At 36.6% G+C, this 22,123-nt stretch overlaps 4 protein-coding genes across 5 annotated transcripts; 2 read left to right on the plus strand and 2 right to left on the minus strand.

Moving 5' to 3' along the window:
- Positions 1 to 162: 162 nt before the first annotated feature.
- On the plus strand, positions 163 to 5,790 carry LOC135683996 (kelch-like protein 28). 2 transcript variants are annotated; one of them, XM_065199445.2, is made up of 5 exons: positions 163 to 1,745; positions 3,214 to 3,369; positions 3,477 to 3,526; positions 4,220 to 4,465; positions 4,958 to 5,138. In XM_065199445.2, the coding sequence occupies exons 1-5, from the start codon at positions 782 to 784 to the stop codon at positions 4,991 to 4,993; spliced, it is 1,452 nt and encodes a 483-aa protein (XP_065055517.2). In that variant the 5' UTR covers positions 163 to 781; the 3' UTR covers positions 4,994 to 5,138. The 2 variants fall into 2 exon arrangements, with proteins under 2 accessions (XP_065055517.2, XP_065055510.2); XM_065199438.2 differs by having other exon boundaries at positions 175 to 1,745; positions 4,220 to 4,469; positions 4,958 to 5,790.
- A 137-nt stretch (positions 5,791 to 5,927) lies between these two features.
- On the minus strand, positions 5,928 to 12,699 carry LOC135684013 (Golgi resident protein GCP60). The gene is made up of 6 exons (XM_065199457.2): positions 12,481 to 12,699; positions 11,100 to 11,235; positions 10,292 to 10,615; positions 9,312 to 9,339; positions 8,514 to 8,715; positions 5,928 to 8,115 (listed from the first exon to the last, which is right to left on the minus strand). Exons 1-6 carry the CDS (start codon positions 12,659 to 12,661, stop codon positions 7,793 to 7,795), a joined length of 1,194 nt encoding a protein of 397 aa, XP_065055529.2. The 5' UTR covers positions 12,662 to 12,699; the 3' UTR covers positions 5,928 to 7,792.
- A 1,501-nt stretch (positions 12,700 to 14,200) lies between these two features.
- LOC135689247 (uncharacterized) lies at positions 14,201 to 18,308 on the minus strand. Its single transcript, XM_065206410.2, has 4 exons — positions 18,187 to 18,308; positions 17,362 to 17,490; positions 16,090 to 16,323; positions 14,201 to 15,236 (listed from the first exon to the last, which is right to left on the minus strand). The coding sequence occupies exons 2-4, from the start codon at positions 17,423 to 17,425 to the stop codon at positions 14,920 to 14,922; spliced, it is 615 nt and encodes a 204-aa protein (XP_065062482.2). The 5' UTR covers positions 17,426 to 17,490; positions 18,187 to 18,308; the 3' UTR covers positions 14,201 to 14,919.
- A 1,446-nt stretch (positions 18,309 to 19,754) lies between these two features.
- On the plus strand, positions 19,755 to 21,961 carry LOC148959280 (uncharacterized). The gene is made up of 2 exons (XM_089110581.1): positions 19,755 to 20,157; positions 21,332 to 21,961. The coding sequence occupies exons 1-2, from the start codon at positions 19,815 to 19,817 to the stop codon at positions 21,622 to 21,624; spliced, it is 636 nt and encodes a 211-aa protein (XP_088966707.1). The 5' UTR covers positions 19,755 to 19,814; the 3' UTR covers positions 21,625 to 21,961.
- The last annotated feature ends 162 nt before the right edge of the window (positions 21,962 to 22,123 follow it).

Here is a 22,123-nt window from a genome sequence, read left to right on the forward strand (position 1 = left end):
TTTGTACTATCTTTTCTTTTATACTTCTCTGCAGCTTTTCTCATCTCCTCTACTTTTTCAAATTCAATTCTCATATCTTTCGTTATTCTCATATCATCTTTTCCCTACTTTGTCTGGTCTTTCTTTTATCGCCTCATCAATCTGTCATCGTTTGATTTTATTTGGTTCAGCTTTTGTTTGCGAGGCTGATTCAATATGAGGTTTCGTGAATGATTGTCGTACAGTGGACTGTGCGGCAGTTGTCAGTAAAACACCACAGCTTTGTGCAAAACCTGCACATACAAGAGAAATAAAAGAAACGCAATGGGTATCTTTAAAATCAAGCTGCAATGATATGGATATTTATACTTAGCATTGAAATCAAGAAAAATTCATTTTCAGGCAGTTGCCATGAGCATGGTTTGACGTAAGCACGACTACCCGTGACGTCTTTTGCCAGAGAAATTTCGCTTCGTTGACTATAAAACTGGTCTTGTATTCAAAGCTGATCGAGCAATTGCAGATAAGAATAAAGGTATTGGTAGAAGAGAGTCAATATTGCATGCTGGTTTCATAATTTAAACTTTATAGTAAATGTGGGCAGATTGATTGTGTTTACCTGAGGAGGTTTTCTATTCGTGCACGCAGTACGTAGCATTGCAATTGCCTAAATTTGTCAAATCTGATGATTTATGATCCTGTGGTGGAACCGAAACAATGTAATAAATCAAGAATCGTAAAAATCAGTCAAATTTGAAGTAATATTTCGGGGCAGGACCGTCCCAAATTACAGAAGGAGAGGATGTACGCAGATAAGAACTATGCTCAACTCCTGCTGAAGGGGCTAAACGACCTGAGACAATGTGGTTCGCTTTGTGATGTTGAACTTCACGTTGGGGATCTTGTCTTTTGTGCTCATAAAGTTGTTTTGTCAGCTTGCAGCAGGTATTTCAAAGCAATGTTCACTGGAAAAATGGAGGAAAGCTTGAAGTACAGAATTGATCTGCACCAAGTTAACCCAAATGCTCTTAATGACATCATAAACTTTGCATATACAGGTAATGTTTCCATCAATCAAAGAAATGTGCAAGATCTTCTTGCCACTGCTAGGATGCTGCATTTAGAACGCATTGTTGATGCATGCTGTGAATTTTTGGAGTCAAACATCCACCCATGCAACTGCCTTGGAATTTTGAATTTCTCTGAATTACATTCTTGTAAACAGTTATGGACACGGGCATTTGAATACCTAGAGGATCATTTCTTGGAGGTTATATTATTTGATGAGTTTCTTAAGATTGATGTGACTTTAATGGAGAAAATTTTGAAAAGTGATAATCTGAATGTTTCCTCAGAAGAAGATGTCATAAATGCCCTTGAAATATGGATTTTATATGATGCTGAAAAGAGGATGATTCACATTGCTGACCTGCTATGTGACAGTGTTCGCATATTTCATCTTGAAACAAGTTATATAGCTTCGTATATTGTTGATGGAGCACTTTCATCATTTAGTCAACAATGTAAAAAGATATTTACAGAAGTTTTAGCTTTGAAAACAGACCCAAGGCGGATCAAAGATAATAGGCTAGAAACTATTCCATCATGCAGAAGAGATGCTAATCATTTGGTGGTTTTTGGTGGAAAAACTGGGCTGTTTGATATCCTCACTTGTTGTGAAGCATATAGTGACATGATTTATGAATGGGATGTAGTGAGCACTACAACCAGTAAACGATCATGTGCAAGTGCTGCTTTGCTAAATGGTGAGTTCTTGCATTTGCATTAGACTTTTTTCAGATTATTGTGTCTAGAAGCTTTTTGTTCAACACAGTCAGTGCATCATCTCCTCATGCAAGAAAAGCTAAAGTGAATTTATAATCTCAATAACCCAGGTCTATTTATTTTGAGAATCTTTAATGTTTAAGTCCTTTTGCAAGGATTAGTACATTTGTTCTGATTTGTGCTGCTGCCTGTGCAAAGGCCCTGCAGCATGTGCAGCATTTTCACAGTTTTACTCAAGTATTATGTGCTCTTAAAAGCTTTTCATACTTTGATAGATTTTTCTTATAGACCAATTTATTTTCATTGTGTGATGCAAGCAGGTACAGATAATTCAATTCATAATCAGGTGACCCTGCTCAATTTCCTCTGAAGGGTCTAGAAATAGTACCCTTTCTAGAGCTTAAGTATTCAAGCTTCTAAACCTGAGCTTTGGTAGTTTCTTAAAGCTGGCACCAGTCTACCGTTTTTCCTTTTTATTCGTAGAGACACTTCATACAGAGGGGGCTAAATAAAGCTTGGCAATGCCTATTAAATTGCCAGATTCTTCAGTTTACTAACTATTTGAATGTTTCACATTGGTGGAATATGAAACTTTGTATATAATAAGACAATATTGTTAATTTGCCAATTTATTGGGTTTGGTTGCTGTGCAAAATCTTATCTCTGCTTCAAAAGTGTGTTTAATTAATCCTAGTTTTCTGACCACAATTGTTCTTAGAATATCTAAGCAATCTTCATCAAATCTGTTAATTTGATAAACATGCTGAAATATTGATGATAGATGGTTAACCATGCATCACTAATTGATTCAAATATCTTGAATGAGCCCTAAAGCCTCTTAATTTTTTTGTATTTCTGTTGACGTGAAATAAGCGATTAAGAAATTTCCTGAATCTTCTCCATCTTTCTCCCTGTTTTTCATCAAACATATTTACGCACTTTAATCTAGGTGTTTGAACTGCCTGTACACAATTTTTTGCTGTTTATATCAGGTCATTCTTTTTAATGTAGAACTAAGTCCTGTGTGATATTTTTGTTATGTCTAGCAGCTGCTTGATTGTGTGCATTAGTTGTAAGGGGTTTGGCTCACAATCTTAATATCATAGGTTTGAGTCCCATCGGAATCTCTTTCCATAAGCTTCCAGGCAACTTAGCTGTCCATTCTTTTGAGGTTTATAAAACAGTAGCTAGGGTATCTGTTCTAGAATATAAATCTGGGGGAGCAACCACAGATTTACATTTAGCTGCCAGAACCCTGACCTGCATTAAAGATTTGCCAACTTGGTTGTATGTTTGTGTGCTTGTTTGCTTGCTTGCTTGTGCTAAGGTTTACACAAATTGACTGTAACCAACCTTAAGTGACAAGGGTATCCAATTAGCTTAGGTTTATGACTGATGGTTTAAGTTGCAAATCTGAGTTTCAATACAGCATATCTTAATCATTTTTAGGGAAAATTTACCTTGTTGGAGGTCTTGTTCAAAGTGATTCCAATACCCAAGAAAGCTGTGATGGCCGTGTAGAGATTTTTCATCCAGTTCCTTCCAAATGGGATTTTGCACCCAGTTTGAAAGAGCCAAGATATAATCATGAAGCAGTAACATTGAGTAAGTTCTTTTATTTTCTCAAAGCTGGAAAAACATTTTTGTAATTTTGAAATTGTAAATAATCAAAATCAAAGCAATATGATTGTTAATGAATTTGTGTTTTGTAGATTCAACCCTGTATGTTTTGGGAGGCTACAATGACCAGCGTTGTTTGAAGGTATGTGTTATGTGTTATGATGTGCCTTTTCCCTACAGAGTAAAGCAAGGTTATCATGTTTTCAATGTTGATAGTTGCAAAAATCAATATCAATATAGCATTTGAATTTAGAAAGAAAGAGTTTATTTTCTTATTTGGACTCTTCATCTAGGTGAGAGGTTCAAACACATCTTTTTCCTCTCATGTTACTTTTTATCCACACATGGATGTAAATTTTCATCTTACTCTGGTCATTATCTGAATTTTGTATTCTGAAGAGTGTAGGAAAGAGTGTAAAAAATACTTTAGATTGTTTCCACTATTTCATGCCATCTTAATTGCTATGGTTCTGCTATTTTGTGCTACTCTCAAATTTTGCCGTACCAAAGCTTGATCAACTTTTGAATTTTTGTCAATTAGAAAAGTAGATATAAACCAGGAGAAAAAAACAAGCAAATCGCTTGTTCAGTTATATTTGGATGGATACACTTGGCAAAAATGCATGTATACATCCATCATAATCATCATAAAAGGCGGCTCTAATTGAACTAAGTACCAGTGCAATGGCCGGGGTGTTTGATTCCAGCACTTCGACGTGGCATCAGTGTTTCCTTGATTTTGTTCTTTATCTTTTACACGGTCCCCCATCTGACTGCAAGAGCCAGGTAACTGGTATCATCGACAGGGCAGTAGTAACGCTCTCTTCAATTGTAGTCAGTTGAATGCTACAACGAGTATTCCCGCCAGTGGCAATTCGTGAGGCCAATGATGGAAAGTCGAAGCTGTTTTGCTGCAGTTGCCCTTGATGGCTGCATTTACGCACTTGGTGGCTTTGGCAGAGTTCAACTAAGTTCAGTAGAAAAGTATGACACAAAAAGAGATAAGTGGTCACTTGTGCCTGCTATGAGTACCGCAAGGAACAATTTTGGTGCCTGTGTTCTACATGGATTCATTTACGCAGTAGGTACGTTTTACTGTACAAGTTTTCGATTAGTTTGACTTCAATATCTTTAGGAAAGTTCGTCTTATTAGCAGCATTCAAAACTTTTGACAGTAACCCTAATCGTAAACATAGCGTAAAACATGACTGTATCCTTTGTTTTGAAATTATTTGTCGTAAATATTTTGTAAGGGGGGATGTACCTTCATCTTTGCTAGCTTATCACAACCTGCTGATATGTGGCAGTATCTATGGACGAGTGCTGAACTCCACCAAATTCAAGAAGCAGCTTGTGAGATTATAGCCAAAAATACCCACGATTGACTTTTTGTGCACATCCATCTGCTGTTTTACCTTGTGTTTGGAAAGATGAACCGTTTTACGTCGACGAAAGTTCGTATTAGAAGGCATATTTTAGAAGGCATAATTTGGAGAACCGTTGAAAAATGCACCTACAGCTGTTAATGGTTAATTCTTTTGCACCCAAAAATATTTTTTCAATTTTCTTTTAGGAGGCCATGATGGCGTCACTTATCTTCGAAGCATAGAGAGGTATGATCCAACTACAATGGAATGGTGTTTGGTAACCATGTTAGAGTCGCCTCGAACTGGCCTTGGAGTTTGTGTCATGAAGGAAAAGATTTATATTTTGGGAGGTCATAACGGCTCGAAGTATCTTAGCTCTGTAAAAACTTACGACCCCAAGTATGACAAGTGGAAGGACGCTCCAGCCATGGGGAACGCTCGATGCTACATGGCCGCAGTCCCAATATGGCTTCGGTAGCAAATTTTATACAAATAGTTTATATGTACATCAAACTCTCTCAAGTGAATGCCTAGCCTCTATAAGCGGCCCTATTATCTTGTAAATAGACGCCTTTTTAATGGACGTCATCATCTTCAAAACTCCGCATCAAATTCTTCAAACGGGGGTGTTTTTAGGAAATGCAGTTGACGATTTTATCTCAGCGAGAAAGACCGAAGATCCTCAAATTTCCATAAAAAAACTACTGAACTGTACAGTTGTAGTTTCCTAGAGTCAAAGGGGCATGCTTTTCCACCGAATTAAATGTTGCTGAGGCAAAGAAGGCAAAGAAGGCAAAGAAGCTGTTGCTTCGGGAATGTTCTCCAGGCACCATTGCAAACGATCTTAGTTGCAAATAAACTGTTACACGAAGACGACTGGGAGAATTAACTGCACTTCCCCCCCCCTCATCTCCCATTTAAAACCCAGTCTTTGCCAATGTAACTTCGACAATCTCTAGTGACACCTAGTATCATTCGGATATTTATACTTAACAGGAATCATTGGTTTCTATCAATTACTTTATTGGTACCTTAGTGACCAGTTTTGTTTCATTTTTCTTCTACTTTGAGTACATCTGTTTGGTGATTTGTGCTTACCTGAGACGATGTACAGAGTGCAGAAAAATATTTAGAAAATTGAAATTCGCAACACTAAATTTAGCTATTTACTTGTCGAAATAAATTGAAATATTGCATATCTTAAAGTCGATCATGGAAAAGGGTGAGGCAAATAGAAAGGGATATTGTTCGGGATGACCCGTTCATTCATATTCTTGAATATCGGTTATCAAAAACAGGTCTTAAATATGCCATTTGAATGCAGCTGAACTTTGTTTTCAAAGTTAAACATTTAATCCCTGGCAAATATCCTTATAACGTCTAACGGCCTTGTTTGGTTTTGCATTTTTTGCTGATTTTCTAAATGCTACCACTAAGGAACTTTTTTTCAACAAAAAATCATTTTTTTAATCTGAGGTGAACACAACTCAGTCATGTGAAAATTGTTTCCTAAGAGCAAAAGAGACAGGGACAGGGTTTGGATCCGACCTTAAAATTACTGTTAATTTTTTTACAGACTGTGCTAGGGTAAAAACTATTAACAAAAATTGCAGATAGAACGTTAAGGCCATAGTACACTATCAACTTCAGGTACAGGCTTCAAGTTTTCCCAGAATCATCGAAAACAAATGAAAGGAAAAGTGTAAAGCCCCTTAAAAAATGCACGTTTTTGCTTGCAGCTGTCAGTTAAGCAAAGCTTTTAATCAGATATAATGAAGCTATTTAAAGGTTCATTTGAACTTTGTCAAAATTCTTCCTCGTGAATCGTCATTCGAATATGAATTTAACCAAGTGTACTGCAAGTCAGTATCCTGTCACAGAAAAAGAATTATTCTCTGATCTTGTGCTGGTGGTATTTCCGATCTTGTGCTGGTGGTATTTTAATGAAAAATTTGTGGGAACTCGCATATTACGTTAAACTTGAAGACAAAAGAAATTTTGCAATCTGAGCGCTTTCAACAATAGTTCTTTATTTCTAAGCCACAAAAAACCTTTAAAACATCTGACAAAATACTAAATGTTGGTCTGAAGTAGCTAAAGACTTGAATCAGTTGATCAATACTCTTGTCCTTGTTTGAAAATATTAAAATAAGACGTATTATTTAAGTCTATTGTATAAATTCATGTATTTAAGTTAACTGGTGCCGGAAAGAGTTACAAATAACATTAAAAACTCAGGGGAATTTTAATCCTTTAATCGTTGCAAGGAGTTCTGGAAAAATTGTACTTCAGTCTGTAAAGGTTCATTGATGACAAGACTGTTGCATCTTCCAGAAAATTGGTGACTTTTAAACAGCGAGTATGTTTGACACATGGAAAGGTTAGTGTTACATGAACTGGCAGTGAGTGCCATCACAATGATTTAGTATAACGAACTTACAAAACTACCACGCCAAACACGCTTTGTGAACACATTTAGAAACAACTTCATTGAAATTCACAGTTAGGTTATATATTTTGTTGTATTATAAAGACATAGGCGGCGACTTTAGATTTTCCCGGGGGCTGGCTCAAAATTGAAATATAAATATTGCCATAAAAAGGGGCTCATGTCGTTAAAAGAGTGTTCATGATGAATTTCAATCTTAGTGCAACTGTACTAGAAAGGTACTTTTGAAAGAGAATCACGACTGCTGAAAGCCCTTTTTATTTACAGTTTATCTAATAAGATTATAAATACTTCTATCTTGTTGTTCCCCAAAAGTCTGTTGTTGTGATTTCTCTCTCTTAATGTGAACCCTCTCTAGGAATTCCTCAGCAGACTCGAGCATCCAAGACCCCATTTAGCTGGTGCCTATGCAAAAATGAATTATTTGTACGTGGCTCCACAAAAAAAGAAGTGTATACGGCTTCTTACCTGAAGAATGCCTTCTAAATTAGCCCTACACTTTGCAGCAAAGCTTTGTACCAAGTTCGAGTTAAATGTTCAGTATTCTATGTGTCCCAAATATTTTCCAAATAATTACATACTATAATCTGTATTACCTTGTGTAGTATACTCTATAATATAATGTTTTTGATCTCAGCAAAGAATACGAATTGTCAAATTTTAGCAGATAGACTCCTTGTCCAGGATACAGATGACTGCCAACGATAACTTCCTCGTGCGAGTTTCTTCTAAGTACAGGAAGAACTTCGTCAATTTCTGGCTTGTTCTCATCTGTGTCATCTCCTTCGTCCATTTCACCTTCATTTTCTTCTAATTTGACTTTATCGTCTTTGCTATCTGATGTAGACCATTCGAAGTAGATGCCAAAACCGATATCGTACGATTCTGAAGCAAACTCCCAGAAGAGACAGGATCCTGTGTCATAGAAAATATGTGTCCTTAGAGCCACGGAAGAAACTAGCTTCAAAGTAAAACTTTATTTATAAACAATATATACCTTAGGCAGTAGCGAAGAATGTCTGTCGACAAAACACAAAGATGACGTCGCTAGGATGACACACAAATATGAAGGTAGTGGCCAAGTTTGGACCTTGATTGAGCCTTTGTCACTAGTGCCTAACAGACAATTATATACTCAAGGAAAAATATTCTCGTAAAGTTATAGTTATAAATTATAATAGGGATCTAAGTGGCAAATATACTGAACTGAAAATATTTGACTTTCGGACAGACTATATGAGGTGAGGTTAGGTGAGGTGAGGTGAGGTGATGTGGCGTGATGTGATGTGACGTAAATGAAACTGCCAACTTACCATGCTCATGTGTAGGAACTCTCACCGTCACAGTTTCACCACGACCAACAACAATTATGGAGCTAGCATCTCTTTTAACATGCTGAATAAATTCGTTTAATTTTGGTCGTGTCCACAAAGATGCTTGGGCAATTTTATGTTCTGATACACCTTGAACAGGACTTGATGCAACCATTATAGGTTTCTCGCCACCAGGCGTCTTCTACAAATAACATTTCAATGATTAAGTTTGGATTTCTATCTAAAGATACCTAAAATATAAGTGGGTAAACAAAGCCACATACACATAAAATAGATTGATAAAACGTTGGTATCATCAAATAGGGCAGCTAACATTTATTAAAGAATTATTAACAGCCTAGCTTTTCCATTCTTGCTTTGCTTACAATACTGCAGCAAGAATCCTTGGTAGGTGACGTTTTTATACACATATGTAAATCTAAGTTTGCAGTTTGCACAAACCAGACAAAAATCAAACTAGTTTTTGCTAGGTCAGTGTTCTCTGGACAAAAAATCATAAATAATAAGTACTGTGTTTGTGGTCAAAATTAGATCTCTTATGTAAGAAAAAAGTTGTTAGCTATTCACGTGAACCCATATTTCAATTTCTTACTTCATTAAATCACTTTTAGACTTACTAAGTCTGCAGTTTTCCATAAATATCTGCAAAATCAAATATCTTTCACACCATTTTGTGCATCAATTATCTACTAGTAGATACCTCCTTCATTATGTCTGGATTTGACTCTATATATTAAATTGAAATATAGCATGGACAGAGGCATTTGTAAAAATTACCTCTTGGTGCTTACTCTCTTCTTCTTTCCTTAAAAAACAAATAATACAGCCTCAATATTTTTGGAGGCAACTGACAGTTTAAAAAAATAGTTGTATAAAATTAGTAACTGAGGGGGGGGGGAGGGTTGATATTTCAGACAAATTAAAAGTTTTTAAAGGCTGTAAGCAAACAACTGAAAGATATATTCTAAAGGGCATGGTCACAAAGAATTTCCTGCTGGCTTCGCTTGCACCGGACCTCATCTTTAATTCTGCAGAATGTTTCCAATTTCCCCTCATTTTAGGGCTTCTATGGAAAAGTCCTTCACGTTCTTGCTTTTCCAGATGAAATAGAAACTGAAATGCTTAAGCACTTCAAAACTCAAAAACTGGATTCTAAAATGCTTGCCAGGGATTTTGTAGATATTGCTCCAAGGGGAACAGACTTAGTTTGAAATTTTTTAATACCATCTGTTATTTTTTAAAGGTTTGCTTACAACTTTGGAAAATCAGTTTTAAGATGTAGAGATTTCTTGTCTTACATAATTCAGAATATAAATGTCAGAGGAATTGTTAAGGAATTAGACAGTTGTAGAATGGGGACAGCCACAAAAAGCTACATATGACAGTTATTGTGTTTGATAAGCCAACCATTGCCTCATGAAAAAAGCTATAGCTCTTCCTAACACATTTACAAAATAGGGTGATACCAGTTCTTAACGGTGTTGTTAGCAAAAAATTTTCTTCCTGCTTCGGACTCCTCCTTGCCCCTCCAATCTTCCAACCCTCGCTTTGCCATTTAATATTGTCATTTTGATTGTTGATGAATAAAGCCTATAAAGCACCAGTCAATGCCCATATATGTAAGTTACATTCTTCAGTTTCTTGTAACAATAATATTACATGTCATTTTTTAACAGCCAATGCCAAATTAGGTTCAAAAAAGTAAATTGCTTATATCCCAGCAGATACAAATGAATATATTATGTGTAAAAATCAACCTTTGGTGGTTTTCAACTTCTGCTTTTCTTCTAAGGGCTTCAGCCTCTTCAGCTAGCTTCTTCCGAGCTAATTCCTCCTCCAATTTTCTTTGATTCTCTTCTTCTTCTGCTCTTTTTCTTTCTTCTTCTTCCTTTCTCTTTCTTTCTTCTTCTTCCCTTTTCTTTCTTTCCATTTCCTCTTTCAACTTTTTCTCTTTCTCTTCTTTGTCCCTTTTTTGTGCCTCCATATATGGTTCATAAAGGGCTGATCCCTTTTCCAGGATTTGGCAAAATTTTATCATGGCATCTTCTACAGGTACATTGGCTAAAGCTTGCCATGCTTTCCTATTCACAAAGCAAAACAACACCAGATTATGATTAACATGAAAACTCTTTGGTATTACCCCTTGATACTCTTGGTATTACCCCTTGATACCACATAAATTCAAGTAGGAAATGGAACATCAAGCATAGAAGTGGACAAACCTATAGTCTAAAACAGTTTTTTCTATTGATATCAAGCACCTGCCTATCTACTCTTCCAATTAGCTTTTCTGTTTCAAATCAATCCTTAAATTTATGACGGATTTTGGTTTTGTGAAACATGCATTTACAAACCTTGTACATACTTACTCATATACCTTAAACTATGTAGTACAAAAAAATTTCATATTTCAACTTTCTATCTAAAAGTTATAGCAAGGCAAGAGGACACAGTTGCAGGAAAAGCAAACGGCTTTTAAGATAATACATATTTCTGATACTTCTAGAAAACTTGAATACAAATTAGTATTTACAAAAATAAAAAAACTTAAACATATTTCTTTACCTCCTATCACTTCCAACAACATCAAAATACCCTGTTTCTGGCATTTTACTGCTGTCATAGTTTCCACATGATATCTGCTTGTAATATGCAACCAAAAGCAGTTTGTCTTCATAATTCAAATTCAAAACTTTTTTACCTACAAATGAAATCTAGTTTAGAAATTGCTGGTTATGTTCAAGCCCAACTGAAAAGAGGAATATCATTTCAATCAGCATTAAAAATTACTTTCAAATAAGAAGTTGATCTCCTTGGAGGATCTAAGAGGGATATAAACAAGAATCTCATTGATTTCACTGAGCTGAAATAAAAGAGGTGTTAATTAGAGGGTAGGCATGAAAAATGGGTTAAGAATAGACTAAATTAGTTCTCCTTTGTTCTGTGAAGTTTTGTGACCATAAAAGTTTACAGAAATTGAAAGAGCTAAGGAATTGAGTCCTATCATACTTTATAGGATTTGTTCCAAATCGATAACTTCCTTGGACAAAGGCCTTACAATGAACCCATTTGGAAAAACATTGCAAATCAATTGGATATAAGACAAATTCAAAGTATCAGTGACAGAATGGTTGCATCCATGTCAGTGGGTGAAGGTGGCCTCCACCAACACCTGGACCTTAGTATAGACTTATTAGAGACAATTTTTACTCTTTTGTTAGCCTTTTGCTATCCCTTGTTTATGATTAACACCGCTTACACTCTGGCAATAGCCAACCTGCTTACCTACACACTTTGCTTGGATTTGTTGAACCAAAACCAAATGCAACATTTTGTAGAAATCAACAAACTAGAGGGCTGGGTGGAAGTGGTATTAATCCTACTCCTGAGTTAATTTTCCTTTTTTTTGTTTTTTGTTTTTTTAATGCTCCTTGAGTAAATGCTCCAGATTGGTTGTAAAGCCTTTAGGAGTTAACGATTGAAGATTGAAGAATGGTCCTTAATGCTGTAGACACTGATCATGTTTCTTTGTTTCTTTAAAGTTTCGTCATTATATCTTCAGTATATTTGCTTCAGTATATGAGCACGTGTCAGTGTTTGATGATATGACCAGTTAAGAAATATGTAGTACTCAACATATAATATAAATGTAGACAAAAATCCTTTTAGTGGCATTATTGGTTGTTGCTTTTTGCTTTCTACTGGTTGTAAAATATCTCTCCATTTAATGCAGCTATAAATTATCTGGCGTGATTGCTAAACCACACAAAGTTCGGTTTACTACAACAAGTCAATTTCCTGGGTGAAATCCATGTGAAACTCACGCCGGACATACGCCAATAAACAATAGAAAGACAATGGGAAATCGTTAGTCTACGCCGGATATCTCCGGCGTAAGTTACATGGATTCCACACTGGGTCAATTTACAATTAGCAACCTACCTACCTTTTTTGTAGTAATCAAGAGATAGGTTGAAAAGTTCCTCGAGAGTAAATCCGTATTTATATACTTTTCCTGAACTCCAACCATTGACAATAACCTTTTCATTAACCTCTGAAGGTATCGTTAAGTTTTGATCGACTGATTGACCGTTGTGTCCAGTCAGGTCAGGCCTAACTTCCTCCATTTTGGAATGTTTTGTTGATTTGATGCGGAGGAGATTGAGCTTTTCCATGCCACGTACAAAAGGTCTGGGAAGACTCCTGCGCAGATAGCGACAAAAGGGGCATCAAACGTCAGCATTCTGCGGGCAAAAACCGACAATTTGGGGGTTCAATCCGTTCCACTGGATGATTTTGAAGTTGAAAATGGATAAAAGGCGCCTAGACATCGGGAGTGAATTTGCTATAGATAAACATTATTTCTGCCTAGGGTCGCGCAAAGACATCTTGAAATTAAATGGCTACCATGGGCGGTGGCTGCCAGTCTGCTGGTCGTGGGTCCCATCTTCTTGTTTTCTTGCGCTTGTGTTACATATATGTACATGATTTATGTATTTTTTCTTTAGACACTGATGTTAACTTCTTTTAGAAGGCATTCGGTGTGGATAGATAGGAAAATGATGTTGAACAAGATTGACAAGTTCATTTTACCTTACAGCATTAAACCTATTAATTTCTTGCTTACTATGTTTTTCCCTTTGTATAATCACTGTGATAAATTGTAATTGACGCATGTCAAAGATAAACTGAAGCAAATTGGGCATTTTCCCTAGAAAACCTGATGTTTTAGTCTCTAAAGTGTAACGATATTTTTAAGCACACATCTTCTATCTGAATATCTTAATTTTTTCGAGCTTTCACGTTTAAAAAAAATAATTTCAAGCCACGGGGAGGTAAATTCTCGGGTATTTCAGGGAGGGTGAGAAGCAAAAATTTCTGATTGAAAATAGTCCTATTGCGACATTTTACTGGTATTTTTCAAAGCCTTGACTCACAGAGCCTTGTCATTGTATGGTTCTGTCGTTTTCTTTCTGAATTGAGAGAATTCTTGATATTAGCGTTATGTATTATTATCCTCTGATGCAAGTAAGTGTTGGAATAACATTAGAGAGAAAGGCTCTTCCATAACTAAAGGCACCTTGGGATGTGCCGGGAGAAAGGGTATACCTTTTTGCAATGTAGGTCAAGCAAAGGTCTAGTCACTATTTTTGACAATGTTGGTTTAGGCATAGTTTAGGGAACGGCCTTTAAAAGTAGGAATTTCTTCCTGATAACCTATTTTCATTTATAATAAACTGGTTAATGCAACAATCGATCTTTGACATTTTCGTGTTCAATACGAAAGTTTTGAGATATCTGCTATTTCGAATGGCTTTGAAATGAATCTAGACAAGGGCATTGTTTTTCAAAATTAGACTATATACCAAGGTGTCCTTATTTTAGAAATTTGTCTAGCTAAGGGTACCATTTTTTTAAAAGTTAGGTCTAGCTAGCGGTATCACTTTGAATGTGCTTGCGGTAAACCCTTACCTAAAATTTAGCCAAGAACCCCCCCCCCCCACGTTGTTAAGGTAGCAAACGTGCATTTTCTAATCGTGAACTAATTTCATTCCTTAATCGTAGAAAAAATGAAATTCATAAATATCTGCGAAGTATCTTTTATGGATAATGAAATTGTACCAGCTACCATTTTATCATATTAAAGATTAGTCGTAAGAAAGAAAGACTATGATGATTAAATACCGAAGGAATGGCAATGACGAAACTATAAAGAATTCAGAACTTTTGAATTCGGACCATAAAGCCTGTAAGAGCATTCTAAAATTTTTCGAAAGGCGCCAAATAGTGAGATCTGCTAGAAATTGACTGAGTGAATCTGAAAAAACTTTTAAAAGTTTGCAAAGGATTGCTGCAGCTTTGGCTTGCCCATTAACATTATGAACATTTTGAACTCACAGTGACTGAGAAGGAAAGGGCCAGCGATCAGAGAACAACATTGTTGTGAATTGGGCGGGACAAAGATGTGTACCACAGAGAAAAACATGTCGAACTCGAATAAATATATATGATGATTATGTGTAATTATTCATACTAAAGAGAGAGAACCTCTCTCCATGCCTCGTGCATCTAACTCTAATCAGTACTGACGACGGAAGGGCGTAATGCGAAGAGATCCCGGAAATTCCAAATATGGTAAGACCTTCTCACCATGTGTCCCGGAGCCCTGGTCCCAAATGGAGGTTATCTGTCTTCTTCGCAATATACATGTTGAATGTATGCAACCCTTATTTACATGTTTACATGTAGGAATAACTTATAAATAACGTCTTTTTATTTTATGACGTCATCACTTAGATGCTAATTTTAGTCTTTGGTATACGTTCGATGCCCATGCAGGCGGACGTTTGAGTCAATGCTTCAGTAAGATTAAGTTGGTCACTTACTAAAACGATAAGCTTTCTTCGATTGCGTAATACTGGTATTCATTTCTTCCAATCAAGTCACTTGGGTATTGCTCATAGGTAGCATTATTCAGTTCACAAAAATATTTGTTATCAATCTGATTGTGTGAAAGGTTGATCGACAAACACGTGCAGTCGCTTTCATGGATGCATTCAAGACAAAACGTGAAGCATTCCAACGATGAGCTAACTTGCAAACGTTTCCTTACATGATTTACCAAGAGCATGTTGGTAAAGCGCAAATTTGTGACAAGAGCGTCACCAATCAATGGAACGTTGCCACCTGTCGTCGTACTGCCTGTAAAGAAAGAAAAGAAGGAATGACTTCAAGCATTCTTCGTCAAAAATTCGAAGCGAAGTCAACTAGCTGTTTATCCTACTTCCAGACACCATTCTTAACCTCTAAAAACCTTCCTCAGCACGAAAATTAAAACAAGATTGGGCTCCGGTGAGGCTCTTTAGCGTCTTTTAATTTAATTGTTCTTCCTCAACGTTGTTGATTTTGTGGAACCATCATACTTTCTTAGCTCCGGTAAGTGGGATCTAACATTAAGGATTCTCAATTTGAGAAAGTTGTTGTCGTCATCGTTGTAGCCAATCTGCCGATAATACGATGAGATTTTTATTAATCTTGTAGAAATCCTGTGATTTTTCCTGATTGCAATTCTTTTTACTTCAATTACCTTAAAGTACTTAAAATTAACGTTATTCGATTTGTTACTAACATTTTAAAAAAAAAATTTGGCATGTGGCGGGATTTAGTGTTTTTGAGAAATAAATCGCTTTTTCTAAGCCATGTTTATTTTGCATTTATCAGATAACAAAGGCAGCCAGTTAGTTCAGGGAACTAAGAACGGCATTTGGAAAGTGTCGAAACCACACGTTCGTGTTACGTCAAAGTTGTTGTTTTTAGGTCTTTCTTCCTTTTGGATGACGTCAGTTGTAGGGCCGCAGAAAATGACATGCTTTCTAGAAGCATTTCAGTTCAAAGCACATTATTTTCTGCTTCTCAGTATTTGGATTGTATGTTGATAATGAAGGCCTATAATTATCATCAGTTTTCCTTTGAATGCTTAAAGGCTAAATTTTTTAATCAAACATGATAGATATGGTGCATATTTTTTACTTAGGTCATTTAACTGGAAAGTTACCTTCACTGGTATCGATTAGTTCACAAACTGTGGTTGTTGACTTTCTAACAACGCCGACCACTTGAGTAAGGCAGTGGCATTCTTTTGTGTCAAAATCGTAGTTTGCAAATATTTTCTCTTGCTTTTTAACCGTTACGGTTGTACATGACAGAGCGCAGTCGTCCGGGCTCTCTCTCTTTCCAACAAAGTTCTTGTTCTTGCTATAACCAGCCCTTCCTGTCATCCACTTGCACGCTAAAAAATTGTGTATTGAAGAATGAACGAGGAAATAATCCTGTTCTCCTGTTGGTGTTCCTTTTTTACCTTGCTAATTTCCGCAAGCAAATTTAAGTGACGCACACATGATTCAGTTTAACTACTATTAAAAAACTCATCCCTTAAACCATAGAGGGTTTTTCTTGGAAACTTCACTTTGAGAATTGCTCTTAAACATGTCAGAAGCATAGAAAAAATGGAGAAAAAAGACATTTGCTTTTACGGCATTGCGTGGCAGCCCAACATTTGTACGAAGATCAGGATACAATGATCAGCACGAGTTTGTGTAAAAGAAAATAGGTGACTCAAGAATGAGTCGTTAGGTGCTTCCCCCAGGCAGTGTAATGAATTTTAAAGTGTATGTGTTAGAGGAACGAAATAGTTTATAGTGATGTACCCTTGGTGCTAGAGCCTCAGAGGGTCTTCGAAGGTCTCAATTTTTTGCTGCCGCCAATTTACATCTTTACCGCTGCTAATTTACCAGCTCTGGGGCCCAGGGTACTTTTTTCGTGCTAGTCCCGGCGCACAAAAGTTTTGGACTTTAGTTCTGATCGAGCAGTTTGAAAATGTCACTTAATACTTTTTATTTTGCATTTTTCCGTATAGCCTTTATCGTTCAGTCTCCAAGACGACGTAAATATACTAAAAAATGAAACTATGTTGTATTTTCGATTGTTGCCAAACAGATGGGCTCAAAAGCAAATAATTTCTTGTTGGGGATAGCAAAGCAATGCCGCAGAAGACAGCAACATATGGCTTGGTCTGTCCAGGGATGGCTTAAATTTGACCAAGAACTTATGTACATTTTTAGGCAGGGAAGCAAAGCTTCCAAAGCTTTTACAGTGCTTGTTACACAGAGGTGTAGCTGTAACAAACAAAAACCAGAAGTCTTCCCTTTCTCAGAAGCTGAAGAGATAATGAAAGGTCGAATGTTGCAAAATGTCAATATGCCAAACGGGAAATTAAAAAGGGAGCGCGCATAGAAACATAATTATACGTTAGCAGATATAATCTTACCCTGACAGCATGTGCCGGACAGCATGCACAAAACAAGAAAGACTTCAAGGCTCTTTTTCAGCATTTTCCTCTTTGAAGATGACGTGTATGTGCTTGGAAGACCAATGGTCTACTCATAGAAGTAATTTACTCTGGATTGTCAATGATGCGAAAATAAGTTATTTTAACTAAACAAATGAACTGGTTGCTTGAGTTTGATAAATGCAGAGACTTTGCATTGTCAAAACAATAAAAACAAACTGCGTTCAAAATCATCAATTTACCGTTCATCCGTTTTTCTATTAGTTAATGCTATAAGTACGAGCAGAACGGCGTTGCTAAGCTTCCTTCAATATAACCACTGCATTTTTCAATGTCAACATTTGCTTTCTGAACGCACAAACCTCCCCTATTTTATCAGCAAATAGTCTTCCTAAATCCAAACTGATGTCTATATTGGCCTATTTACAGTAATTGTTGCCATAGGTGCGTTAACCTTGCGTTTCCATCTGGAGTACAAGAGCTTTGCAACTAACAGTAATTAACCTAACGCTTCGTTGCCCGAGCTCTGAGGTGGGCACTCTTCATGTCCGAAAACTTGAAGATAAATTCAGCCAAGATAAATTCATGTTTCGCAGTATATTCAGCCGGTCTGTTGTTCAAAATCTTAGCCAAAGAGCATAGTTTCTAAAAACTAAAAACCATTTTGATTTCTGTCCACACGCCATTTGCGGCTTGTTTTAAGAATCATTTTAGCTTCTAAAATACAATCCTTTCAAGTGAGAGGAAAAATTTTGTATGAGAAGAGAAACTCAAGAGAAGATTTATGAAATTTGCATTACTTACACAGATTCAGCTTTCCGTACGTATTCAAAAGTCATCAACATAGAATTTCCAGCGGTACTGCAACTGTTGGTATGGACACAAATATTCGCAATGTTGAAAATGAAATGAAAAAAAACGAAATCTGAATATTTTTATTTTGCTAGTAAAGCTTTTATGTAACTTGATAAATGAAAGATTACAGAATGGTGCCAAATTTTGCAGAAAAATTCCAAATCACTAGAGTTTTCAAAATGTGGAAATCGCTCAAGTACGACGATTCCCACACTAACAATATTGTTGACTACAACCCAAAGATTTTCTTTACGTTAGCATGTTATGTAGCGAAGAATTTTAACATGATGTAATCATGCATAAAAACACAACTGGGTAAAACAAAGGAACATTTAATGTCATGCGACCTACTTCAAAATGTCTGGAATATAACACGTGCAAGACCCTAAAAGATTAAAAGGCCTATTCTCAAATCACGACTAAATTGTGTCCTTCTTTTGAACGATAGAAAAAGCTTTATTGAAACGGTATCCCTTTTATAAAATGTAGTAAATAAGAAACACCTCAATACACCGAGAATAAACAGCAAAAAATACACGTAAATCAGTAAAGCCTGGTTCCCACTTGGTCGTTTGTGTCGTTTGAGTCGGTTGTCGGTTTTCACTTGCAAAAATCATTCATGCGTGGGTATTTTGGGTCGCGGAGATAGAATTTTTTCTATCTCTGCGACAACTGTCGTTTGGGTCTTTCGGGTCTTTTGGGTTGTTGGCAGGTATGTTTCCGCTGAGTCTTTTCAGTAGTTTGGGTATTTTCCAACGACGCAAATGACCCAAACGACCAAGTGGGAACCAGGCTTTAGTAAAAGACACAACGAACTGCAGTGTGTCTCTATTTCTGAATGCAAAATCGAGACGGGCGTAACTTTGCACAACTTAGCTACCAGGATTTATACAAGCTTTCATGGCTTTCATTAAGAAATTTTTTGTAAAAGTAGTTAGCCCGAATCGTTAATTGGACTGAATCGTGTACACGTCACTTGAATCTGTTCACGGAAACTTGAATAGGACAAACATATATCATTAGCAGCTCAATTCAGCTGATAGTCACGTAAGGTAACGTCTACTAAATGGCGATTTAAACAAACCAAATGTAAGCTCACAATGCATTTAGAATTGAAGAATGGAACCAGCATTAATGAAGAACGAAGCTGTCACTGCTTCGCTCAAAATATTTAACTTTATAGTACGAGATGCATTTGCATAGTCAAGCTTTGATCCAAACCAGTAGGCGCTTTGATCATTAGTTTGATGGCGGTGTTGATATTTGCTTTGACAATTGCTATCTTCGTGATACAAATCAACGAAGGAAGTAAGTACCATTAATGTTTTCTTCTGTCATTTGAATAATGTCGAAGTATTTACAATCTGTCTAACTCTGAGAATCATCGTTTCAGAATTGCCTATAGCAGATAGTTAGCTTGAAGACATGTCATGAAGAGCTTGGTACTATCAATTCAGCTCTAGTGTACAATATAGATAAGATTAGCTTATAATCTCCAGCCTGATTAGAAGATTGTTAAAAAGCTCAAACTATCGATAGATTGGTGTAACTGCTACACAGTCCTAATCATTACACTTATGAATAAGCATTTTCAAAACAATATTTTTGAAATTATAATGTGCCTTACAATGCATAATTTTTACAAAGGTATAATAAGGATTAATCAAAAAACGGTATGTGACTGGAAGTTTGGTACTGGATTGGCTGCTGAACATGTCGAAGTTGGGAGCCAAAAGAATCCTGTTGAATGTGCACTGTATTGCCAAAGCCTCAAACATAAGGACAGAAGTGCCAATGGAGCTATGGCTCGGTTTCTAGGTGGGCCTAGAGTGTCATGCCTTTGCTTGTTCGGCACATATGGCTTGAATATCACGGAAAATTCATATGAAAATTTGTCATGCATTTTTGATTCAAATGAAGGTAGGTCCGAAACTCTTTCTCTTAATTTGATCATTATTAAAGGAAATGGTCTGTTTTTTGTTTCAACGTAAAAGCTTTCTGACACAATGGCTGCCAACTGTAAAGAGTGTGGAATTATAAAACATTGATCATCTTTTGTGTGTCTCATGCCAAGTGGAAAAACTAAATTCGATTTTGCAATGAACAAATGATGAAAAAAGTTTTTGATGGTAACAAATATTCTTCACTAACCAAATAAGTTTTCGGTACCGCAAAATCTGAAGATGGCAGAAAAAGCTGAAACACTTTTCATCCGATGCTCTTCAGAGAATACGTTGGGTAATTGACTTTGGTTTTAGGTAGATAAAGCTTAGCGTTCCATAAAGCCCTGGTCAAACGGTCCAACATTTCACCCAACATTTCGCCCAACATGATGTTGGGAGAAATGTTGGATGGTTTGACCACCTTGTTGGGTCACCCAACATCGTAAATTTCGATGTTGGACGAAATTTGACTGAGGTAAAAAATGTTGGCTGCCGACGTCCAACAATTCTTTAGTTTTGAAGTGTTTAGTGAAATGTTGGATCGTTTGACCAAATCAGCCAATATTGCTGGCTCTGCGCACGTGTAGTTGGTAAAAGAACGCCAAAATTCAATCATAGCATTGTCGTTGATTTCGCGTTGATTTTGTTCACGGGTTGATTTCGTACGCTTCGACTCTCGCTTCGACTCGCGCTTCAATCCTCGCATCGACTCGCGCTTCAATCCTCGCATCGACTCTAGATTTTGCTTTCAATTGATACCATTTATAGCTATGACGGCGATTGCCTTTCGTTTTCTCGGATCGAAATGTGGTGGCGCATCGTTATGTGCGGCTGATGTGCCTACTGTTGTTAAGCATCATCAATGTTACCTACTACCCATTCCCTTTTCGATCTGCGGAAGAAAATGTTGGGCAAAAGGTTGGGTGAAATGTTGGATCGTTTGACCAGGGCTTAAGATAAAATTTTCTTCAATCGTTGACCACGTCTTATGATAGTAAGGCGCTCTGTTTGACAAAAGAGCCCTTCACTGCCATATTAAAAGTTTGAATAAAGAAAATTTCACATCCTAAAACAGTTAGTTCTTTGAAACTTGTTACTAGGTGCGATAATTCTGGATACTTGAACGCACAATAATCCTTCGTTCTTTTCAGCTCATCAGTTGGCTTTGGAAGAGCCAAATACAGTTCACTTTACAAGCCTTTATTACACAAACAAATCCCTGTCAAATCACGTGTCAAGAAGAGTACTGCTACCTTATCCAGAAGTAGAATATTGCTACTATGCTTGCCTCGATTGCAGATACAATGGTGCTTGCAAATGCTTGTCTCACAATATCTTCACAGAAAATGGCCAAATGATTTGTGAACTTAATGATGCAACATATGAACGATTCCCAGAAGATCTTGTTAACAAAAATGGTTCCCAATATTATGATATACTTTAAAAAGTCTTCAACACAACACAAAGTATGATTTAAGTAGCTATGCTTTAGTCTAAAAGTGGTCTTATTTGCTAAATTTTTCTCTGGCGGCAAAGTTGATATAAGGCCGACTCTTCTTTGAGGATAACATGTTAAAACAAGTTAATCAAATTTTGTACTGATCCTCTAGCCGTTGAAACGTGATATAATAATAACTTGTACCGGAATGGCATACTTTGCATTTCGTCATTTGCCATCCTTTTGAGTGTACATGAATGCCCGAATAATCATTTTGTGTCCTAAACTTTTAACAACATGAATTCAGATTTCTGAATCCGCCTGGATTGTCTCCTTAATATGCCCTAAATCTGCACAAATTCAGTTTGCAATGAATTTTGGAGAAATGAAATCTAGAGAAATGTAGAATTAAATTTTTTTGAGAAAAATGTGATAAGCTTTCAAACTGTCCCGTTTTTAGGGGGGGGGGGTGTTGTTTGGCTCGTTGGCCTTTAATGTAGATGAC

This window comes from Rhopilema esculentum, chromosome 10 (assembly GCF_057945365.1).
Source record: "Rhopilema esculentum isolate cy_ngs chromosome 10, ASM5794536v1, whole genome shotgun sequence".
Lineage (NCBI taxonomy): Eukaryota > Metazoa > Cnidaria > Scyphozoa > Rhizostomeae > Rhizostomatidae > Rhopilema > Rhopilema esculentum.